The sequence below is a fragment of the Cheilinus undulatus genome, linkage group 5, assembly GCF_018320785.1.
Source record: "Cheilinus undulatus linkage group 5, ASM1832078v1, whole genome shotgun sequence".
NCBI classification, from domain to species: domain Eukaryota; kingdom Metazoa; phylum Chordata; class Actinopteri; order Labriformes; family Labridae; genus Cheilinus; species Cheilinus undulatus.
Genome location: NC_054869.1, coordinates 22,524,432 through 22,534,341, shown reverse-complemented (window position 1 = coordinate 22,534,341; position 9,910 = coordinate 22,524,432). Strand labels below are relative to the sequence as shown.

The following is a 9,910-nucleotide window of genomic DNA, read 5'->3' as shown; positions in this document are numbered from 1 at the left end:
GTACACATACCCCCTAAAGCAATAAGCATTTCAAACAATACAGAACGCAGCAGTCTTGATCAAGTGGTACAATTAGGCTCTTTGTGCTCAGGCTTTCTGCATTTGTTCTTTTTATGCTGTTTTCCACCCCTCCTGTCAGCTTGCAGCTCAGACTCCAGTGTCCACACTCAATGGCCCTCTGTGTGAAGCCACACAACAGGGACTATACACCCCCCCCCTTTTCTACACTCATTGGCAAATGCATGTCCCCTGACAAAGAGGCTGACGTCACAAGCGGCTAGATAGTTCAGCCTCCCTCCCTGCAGTGCTTTTCAGCCACATCAGTTTTGGAATTGCAAGTCCAAGGGGGAGGAGGAGGCAGGTACAGCCAGAGGCATCAGGTGTGCATGAGGAGAGAAAGAGGAGAAGAGCAGCAGCAACCAGATGACTGAGCTCAGCAGCTCTGGATATGTGATAAGGGCAGAGCGGGACGCTGCTGTGGCTATAACAGCATGTGCATGTTGGGATAAGAAGTATTAAGAGCTGCAGGAAGGAGACTGGCTTGTTTAGGGGAACTTGAAGGGGATGCAAAGGAAGAGGATGCAGATGGACAAGTAACACTAAAGGTAGTTTCTGTTTGGATTCATGCATGAAGGTAAGAAAACTTTGTTTTTTTGTAGTTGATGATGTTTGAGTGTAGGTTTAATTGATAAGGTAGCACTTTGATACATGGATGATTCAGACATACTTGAAATCAATTAAAGACTGATGATTTTGTTGCACTAATACATACTCAAATACTAGAGATCTACAAGGTAGTGTCTAATAATAAACAGTATCCTTTAATAAATCTAATAAAGTTTCTTATCTGGATGTTACTGCGGACAGCAAGAAAAAAATCCCTAAAATTGTGCTCCAGATTTAGAGGCTGAACTCTTCCACCTGAACTAGCCTCATCCTCAAATGTCTCACAACAGAGCAGCTTCTGATGGTGGAGAGAAAGCCCCCTCTCATGCCTTGATAATAGCCCCTTCATGGGGTCCAGACAAAGAGCAGAAGCACCCCTTTAAGCTGTGTTTGGAGAGTAATGTTGGAGCTCTGCTCAAATGATGGAACTGAAAATCTAACTTAGCAGCCCAAAGCACACAAAGTAACTCAAGCCAGCATTAAAGCTGAATGTTCCCACCACAGGCCATAACCTCAGGCTGGACTAAATCCAAAAATGAATAATAAATGACGCACTGGACACCCAGAAGAGACGCTGCAGTTGAGAGTGAAGCTTGTGATAAAGTCTTGATTTTTAACCGGAGGATGTAATTTCATTTCATATCCCCTCTAAAAGAAGTAAACAGATGACATGCAAGAAATGTGCACTTTTGTTTGATTTAGATTGGTTATCTTAGATTAACAAAAGTTGCACAGTTGTTTGAAAACTGATAACATTCAGAAAAATCTCCATCTCTAACACAAATACTGCTTGGCCCACTTTCATTTGGGTTTTATCTATAAATATGCTTCTCCATGTTGTTGGTTGGGGGGAAAATTACACCTAAAATAGTGAGTATGTAGTTTTAATGTTTGAAGCCAATGCCCTGAAACTTTCACTCAAGCTTATAGCTAAATCATCAGCTCCACTATCACTGAGATAGTGATGATATGTTGGCCATGGTGTGCTGTAGCAGTGATAGTATCAGACATGCATAAATAATGCTCACAGTGGAAGCATGTATTTGCATTTTGGTGTTGATTAAAGATAATTTTACCTCAGTAACAAAGTGCAGACCATTGTTGTCAAAACAATAGCATCTGCTGGTTTTACACAGGGGAAACAGCCTTTGTGAACATCTGTATAAAACATCTAATATCAGCTGAATCCTTATTTTGTTGCATGGGGAAAGAGGGGGAAGCTTTCAGCAGCCTTTATGGGGTCTATATTGGTTAGCAAAGTTATACTCCACCATACAACTGAATGATGATAACCTTTTATTTTATTGTTATTATAAGATTTATTTGAGGGCTTTTTATGCCTTTATTATAAGTATATAACACAGTGTACATGTAGGAAAGGAGCCTCAGGTCAGACTTGACACCAGGCCATCTATGCAGTGCTATGAAAAAGTATCTGCCCCTTTCTGGAGTCTTGCTTTTTAGATATTTGTCACACTTAAATGTTTCAGATCATCAAACAAATTTTCAGATTAGACAAAGGCAACCTGGGTAAATACAAAATGCAGTTTGTAAATGATGATTTCATTATTCAGGGAAAAAAAGCCATCAAACCTACCTGGCCCTATGTCATCATGAGGAGGGGCCAAATGCTTTTCACAACACTGTAAACGGGGCATGGCTAGTCACTAGGTCATCTTCACCTCAACAAACTTTATTTCAAAGCTAAATACATTAATTTTAAAAACAACCTGTTTCAAATTGTATAAGCCATACTGGCCTTAGCTGTAAGCCAGAGAGCATATCCATGCCTGAACCTTAAACTTTTCTATAATCAGCAGCAAAACCTTCAGACAAATGTTGGCCAGAGGGCTAGTGCAAATGCCGCTGATCCCACATGCTATCATTATCAAATGTCTTCTAAGAAGGGCCCGTTTACAGGGCCTTTGGGGGCTTGGCCATGTCTGCAGGTGGGCCTGCTCAGAGGTGAATAATGCCTACAAGTGTAAGTTTGTAGGATCCACATTTATGTATTTTTATTTCATGCTCTCTACCATATATTATTACGAAACTTCTTCTCAACGGTTCAGAGGGGGAGATCATGCTTTAATTTCAAAGCAACATTTGGAAGCTATAGGTTACAGATAAATGGAAATAAAACATGATGATAAGATCATGTAAGAAATAAAATGTGTGGCCAAAACTTCAATTAGTTGTGAATAATATATTTGTCTTTGTAATCCCACAAATGAGTTTCATTTCTAACTGAGGCTACTTCTCTATGAGCTGTTCACTGTCTTTGTAAGTTATGAAAAGTTGTGAGAATACATTTTCTAACCACAAAATGACTTCTCACAACTTTAATGAACTAAATACTCAACTGAAATCATTATTTAACAATTAAAATACAATTTTATTCCTTTTTAAAGCTGGATAAACTCCCTAGACATCCATCCATACAGTACATACAGTGCTCTGTTTTTAGGTCACATTGGGCTACATAACGCCTTAAAGTCTAGGTGGTGGGTGTCACTTTGTTACCTATGTCGCTGAGTCAGCAGGTGGCTCGTCTTACCGCAGTCTGCAGGGGGGACACAAGATCACTTTCCACAGAGATGCATTATTTATTCTAATGGGCCAGCTGAGAAACACATGCTTGTTCATTTCAAGTAGCAAGTATGTCATTTTGTAGCTCACCATACAATTTCAACTAAACCCTGTGTTTAAAATGTCCAGATGGGCAGGTGGATGAGATAAGGCAAGCTGTAAAAACTGTGTTAAATACACCAAGAGTGTGCCTCCCCTCCTCTGTGGTAAATAATCTTAAGCACCTTAATTTAGTGTTTGCAGTGACTCTACAACAAATGACAGTTTATGCAACCTCTAAGTTGTTTTATTCAAAAAATAATTAGGATGATAAAGCATCAGTTGCAAAACGTTTCTTCCTTTCCCTTGAAAAAGTTATAAATTCAGACTGCTAATCTGAAATACTAAAATACTTAAACCAACACTGTTTTGAATTGAAACCTTGCTGGTTAATGATTGAACTGTGAATATTATACTTTTATGATAGCTTGATATTGTCTAAGTGTTTATGTTTGTGTTCCCCCCAACCATGATTAGAATCTGTAGAGTCTCATTAGAAGCGCCATAGACATAATATATGTATATATATTATACATATATAATGTCTATAAGAAGTGCCATGTGCAGCAAGTAGAATGCGCAATAGAATGTTTTGGTTGCTTGGCAACAGTCTAGTTTTAGTTAAATTGGGAGGCAAGCTGGGTTGGTGGAGTAAGTAATCTGTTGTTAATTTTTACTTTTTACTATTTTCAGCTTGTGTGTTGTATAACAGCAATATCACACTCAAGGTTGAGATGTACTGTGGCCTGGATGGCTCTGCTGTGATACAGTTTATAGATAGTATGTGAAATTATTTGCTTTCTTATAACTAATCTACAGAAAAGCAACACCCATATAGCTAGCAGGTAGAAAATGCTCACCATTATTATGTTTTGTTTTTAAGGTAATCCTTGATCTACCTGGACCATGTCTGGTAAGAAAGGGAGGCAGTGGAGGTCCATGTGCAAAGGCCTGGTCTTGGGTACCCTTCTGACCAGCTGCATGATCCTGCTGTACTGCCTTTCCACTCCACAGATCCACCTCAGCCTGCCTGAGTAAGACCCACAACAGTGGTTTAAAGTTTTTTTTTTAAAACATGAGATAAAACTAACCTGGCATGAAAACCACTCATACACAGCATTTGAGAAAGGGCAGGGCCTTCAGAGGGTGATTGGATGAAGGTTCTGTCCATCACATCTTTACGGGCCAATCAGAGCAACAAACCACGTGACGTAGCTGCCAGCTAGCTGCGCCCCTAAACTCCATTAGAGCTGCATAACGCAAATCATGGCGACTGTAGCCATGTCAGTACACGACCGCGCCCAAAAGTACTGCCCCTTGACTCTGATTGGTCCTGTCACTTTCTAACTGGGCCCAAACAGTTCAGATGGGAACTTTGCGAGATAGATTCGCCAGTAAAAAGCACAGAAATGGGCATATCCATCTGCTTTGCAAGGTTAAGATAAAACTGAGTGTGTGTCTGATTCCTTAAGAAGCTCCTGTAGTTGAGTTCAATAAAGTTCATTCACTGATAGACTCGAGCAATGAGAGAGGTAGACCTACTGATGCTGATCTAAATATCAGCATCGCATTGCATCACAGGCACAAAAAATGTCAAAATTTTGACCTAGATATATTTTTTAACATGTAAGTTTGTTTCTACCAAGTATTCACGTGGACAAGACATTGCAGTAACATTACAGCAGACGCTTTGTCCTGATTAAGTCGGCACCTCTACATCACAAAAATTCTAAAAGAGGATACATCCAATTTTAAATTTTTTGCACTTTTATTTGAATATCCAGAAAGTCAGATTGTGTGCTCAGACTTTACGATAAGTCATATTATAAAAGGCTATCTGACCCTTGCGGCTCATTTGTGCTCTACATTGGAAACACAGAGATATGGATGGGGCCTTCTGTCTGTAGGCTACTCTATATTATTTATATATTTTCACGTTTCCATTAAAGCTTACAGATACAGAGCCAGAATGAAAAAAAATAAAATTAGAGATTTACTTGAACATTTTGATTAATTGCTATTTAATATATAACGGTATTTTGTGCGTATATTTTGATGTTGGCTTACCTGGGCACAGAGAGAGACGACAACAGCAACAGCAAAGCAGCAATGAAGGAGCTGTGAAGGTCCATGTGAGACAACATCGACCTCTAGTGGATTCCTTTTTAACATCCACATAACAAACTTGTGAGAGTAGAGCAGTGATGGTGGCAGTGATTGAGATGCACTGATCATACTTAAAAAGGAGCCGAATGGATGAAAATGCCTGGCTCACAATCTCCATTCCAGTTCATCCCAAAGATGCTCAATGGGGTTAAGGTCAGGCAACAGGTCTGATTGAAACACCTGAATTCAGTAATAAACAGGTGTTGCCAAATGCCTGTCCATATAGTGTATCTCCGCCCATAGATCTCTGCCCATCTCACAGCTCATACAGCCATAATCAACCCCTCATGGAAGAGAGAGGGTGGGCTTAGAAGGAGCCCATTTGCATTTAAAGAGACACACTAAAACAGACACTAAGACACAAAGGCTGTTAAAAGCTGGTTTATATTGGGTCAAAAACATCTGCTGTTGCTTGATCCATATTCTATTTTGACAAAAGCACAACACAGATGTTTAATTTTTACTGCAGGGGACTATGTTGAAAGGTGTAAAATGGGTATGAATTTTCCTCTTTGATATAGTCGTTACTGTTTGATAAATTAAACATATAAATAATTGAACACACAATGTTTCTCAAGAAGGAAAAATAGACATTATTCACCTGGCATAGAGAAACAATGGCACATAATAAGACAAGAAAAGAACCCTAGAGAAAGAGGAAAGAAGGAAGGCCTCGCCCTCTGTGGGGTCCTGAGAGAGTCAGGCCAGGGAGGGTTATTGGTCAATATGCATAAGTATGCCTTTATAACTTGGGATCAGATTACCAGTCCTTTGTTCACCTTTTCTGCCATGAGGCATCAAAGTCCAATATGACAGTCCATGAGGATCAAGGCCCTGCTATCCAAAGATAGTAAATCCAAGAAATTCATGAGCCACTTGTAGAACTTTTTTATCACATGAGAGGAAGCTACAAGCAAATTATAACCACAGCAGCGATAATATTCAATATAACCCATCAACCTCAAGTGCGATATTACATTAGTATGAAATGTTTCAACTACCAGCATTTCAAAGAAAATAGTTAAAAACAACAGATTATATTTTTTCCCACTAGTTTCACATCTTAACTACAACTGAGCTGTTGCCAAGCATTCTAAGCTTTTTCTTCTCCTGCACGCTTACTATTTTTTAGCGTTAATGGTTGCAACAGATACACTTTTTTTTAATGTGCATTTATTTGTATTTTTAAGTCTTCGGATAGAGTTAAACACGTGCTGTTTGCTGTTTGACTCAGAGGGACACATCACCTGACTGAACTGGAGTGATACATGTGAAAATTTGGGTGATGTTCTTTTCATTAACACTCACTGAATGGATCTTGTTCAGTTAAAATGGTTGGTTTGTTTTCAACAAAGAATGCCAAATTTCTTGTTTTTGTTTTTTTTTAGTGTGTTTGAGAGTAAACAGAATAAGCTTCTTCAGAATTATCAGAACAACTACATTTGTAGTTTGATTGTTTTCCTTGTTTTTCTCTTTAGGGTTCCAGTGCCTTACTCTTGTGCCCACCGCCCATCCCAGCTCCATCTCAAACCAACCACCAACGTCTCCCAACATACCTCAGGCCAGACCTGCACCCCTAAAGTGGATATCATGTTCATGAAGACCCACAAAACAGCCAGCAGCACCTTCCTCAACATCCTTTTCCGCTTCGGAGAGAAGCACCGCCTTAAATTTGCCTTCCCTGACAGCAGAAATGACTTCTTCTATCCGTCTGTGTTCCAGCGCTCACAGGTTAAAGACTACAGACCTGGAATGTGCTTCAATGTTATCTGTAATCACATGCGCTTCAATGCAAGTGAAGTGGCCAAGCTGCTACCTCTGGACACGTCCTACATCACCATCCTCAGAGACCCAGCAGAGCTCTTTGAGTCCTCCTTCCACTACTTTGGTCGGCTGGTGCCTTTTACCTGGAAGATACCAGGTGATGATAAGCTGTCAGAGTTTTTGAGAGACCCTGATTACTACTTTGATAAAGAAGGCTTCAACTCTTTCTACCTCAAGAATCTGCTGTTCTTTGACTTTGGACAGGACAACACTCTGGAGCTGGATGACCCCCAGGTAGATGAGGGGATCAAGTTCATCACTGACCGTTTCCAGTTGGTTATGTTGGTGGAACATTTTGAGGAATCACTCATCCTGCTCAAGGATGCCCTATGCTGGGAGATGGAGGACTTACTCTTCTTCAAACTCAATGCCCGTAAAGGTTCTACTGTGTCTAGACTGACCCCTGAGCTGAGGGCCAGGGCCCTGCAGTGGAATGCCATCGACTGGAAGCTCTACCAGCATTTTAACAAGACATTTTGGAGGAAAGTGGATGCATATGGACGAGAAAGGATGGCTGAGGATGTAGCAGAGCTCAGGAGGAGGAACAAGGCCATGGCATCTATCTGCATCGAGGGCGGTCACGCTGTAGAGGCGAGTAGCATCCAAGAGACAGCGATGCAGCCGTGGCAGCCAATCGGAGAGAAGTCCATCATGGGCTACAACCTGAAGAAGAATGTGGACAAGGCACATCGCAAGCTGTGCCGCAAGATGTTGATGCCAGAGCTGCAGTACTTAACGGAGCTCGGGGTCAACCTGTGGATCACAAAGCTATGGGGTCACATCCGCGACATCATCAACTGGTGATTAGTCATGTGAACACGAGGGGCCAATTCATTTCTGACAAAGTATATTAAAAGAAAAGGAATCAGACTGTGGCTGTGGAGTAAAAGCTGAAGGGTTTAAGTCACATTTCAATCTCGAAACTTGTCTCATTTGTTGTAATGTACCCGCACCAACTTATTTGCATTTCCTATATGGTTTTGTCATGTATCTGACTGGTGCTTATGGAAAAAATACCGTTGACCTCACAATCTACAAATATAGCACAGCTTAATACTAACAGATAAGGCCTAGTATTGTACCCCAAGTACATTTTCATAAAAATCTTACTCCTACATGTGAGCTTGCTATGAATGAATAATAAAGTCAAGGCCTAATTTTATGATCCCTTTATTGAAATTAGTTCTTAAAGTATTGCCATCCCTGCCAGTTTTGAAAAGCTGTTTGAAGACTGTTAGAGGACACCTCTGGATATTTTGGATGTTCATGTGAAGCTACTGAATGTAAGTATTACATCCCACTTTAATGTCTATGGAGGACAAAATCAGCCTGCAGTTAAAATCTGAGTGACTACATGAGACCTTTTATGATGAAAAACATTTTCTTTGTCACAACAGAGAAAGTGTAGGTGCAACTAGAATGATAATAACTGCATTTGGGTAAAGGCCTAAGGCAAGTAATGATAAATGTCATTATCTGCAAGTGAAGGAACAAATCTGATTTCTATGAAAAGAAATTGATGGGTTTCAAAAACAACTTCATCATATGCAGTCAGTTAAATAATATGTATCATTAATCCACTTTCTTTTCCAGTTTTACAGTCACTGATTTATTTTGCCCCTGAGTTTTCTGCTCCATGGTTTAACATCTTCACGCCTCCAAGGGATTTTTGCAGTTGCAGTCATTTCTTGTCTTTCTTCTGGGGCGACTGTAGCATTAGTGGGTAAAGCCCCTTCTCTGTCAATAAAAGGTCAGGGGTTCAATCCCCAACTCCTGCAGCCACATGGAATGTGTCCTTGGGCAAGACACTTAAACCCATATTGCTATGTAAGTTGCGTGTGACAGTGCATGGATATCATTGAAATAAAACTGTTTCTATGATTAAAAATACAACTAGCATTCACTCCTGCCAGTTTTAAGTATTCACAGCTGACCCTGATGAGGAGACAGGATGCTTGGATAAAAACAAAACAAAAAGAAAGTCTCAGTTTTGGTGTAACAGTGGAATACAGTGTTAACCATCCCAGTGTGCTTGTTTGGACCTGTAATCATACCCTGCAAGTATAACTGAAAAACACATCAATGATTTTTTTTTCTACTTCTTTTTTTGGTGACTCATCTTGTTATTCACTTACTCTGTCTCTCTATGAACATTTTTGTTTTCTGTATCACTTAATGTAATTATTCTTTATCTGACTGTCTGATTTTGTCCTTCATACACCACCTTATTTCTCCAGGAAATATGTGATAATCTTAAAATCCTCAAAATAAAGTGAAAACAACATGTAATATTTCATGTATTCAATGTCTGTCTGATTCATAAAATTCAATAATTCCTCTCTATCTCTTACTCTGTTTTATCCTTATTACTGTTTGTAAAACAAGAAGCAAGATATGACCCAAAACAAACCTCTACTTTCCAAGTGTGCAAACATATGTTGTCATTTTATCAAAAAATGTAATCACAAGTGTTAAACTCTGTAAAGAAGAAATGATTTATAAAATTTATCAAATTAGAATTTTCTTTCCTAAGAGGGAAAATTAATTTGCAGCTCACCCTAGCCATATTATAACATCATTCAATAATTATATGTCAAAACTGCATTTCAGCAAGCAGAGGGCAGTGAAG

General features: G+C 39.6%; 1 protein-coding gene across 1 annotated transcript; it reads left to right on the top strand.

Moving 5' to 3' along the window:
* The first annotated feature begins 364 nt into the window (after nucleotides 1-364).
* Nucleotides 365-9,497, top strand: gal3st1a (galactose-3-O-sulfotransferase 1a). The gene is made up of 3 exons (XM_041788093.1): nucleotides 365-634; nucleotides 4,175-4,325; nucleotides 6,936-9,497. Exons 2-3 carry the CDS (start codon nucleotides 4,198-4,200, stop codon nucleotides 8,083-8,085), a joined length of 1,278 nt encoding a protein of 425 aa, XP_041644027.1. The 5' UTR covers nucleotides 365-634; nucleotides 4,175-4,197; the 3' UTR covers nucleotides 8,086-9,497.
* The last annotated feature ends 413 nt before the right edge of the window (nucleotides 9,498-9,910 follow it).

What these genes read in the sequence shown, in the direction of transcription:
- gal3st1a (XM_041788093.1), top strand. Translation starts at nt 4,198, where the DNA reads ATGTCTGGTAAGAAAGGGAGGCAGTGGAGGTCCATGTGCAAAGGCCTG. An exon ending in ATCCACCTCAGCCTGCCTGA is followed by an intron (nt 4,326 to 6,935) that starts GTAAGACCCACA and finishes TTTTCTCTTTAG; the next exon opens with GGTTCCAGTGCCTTACTCTT.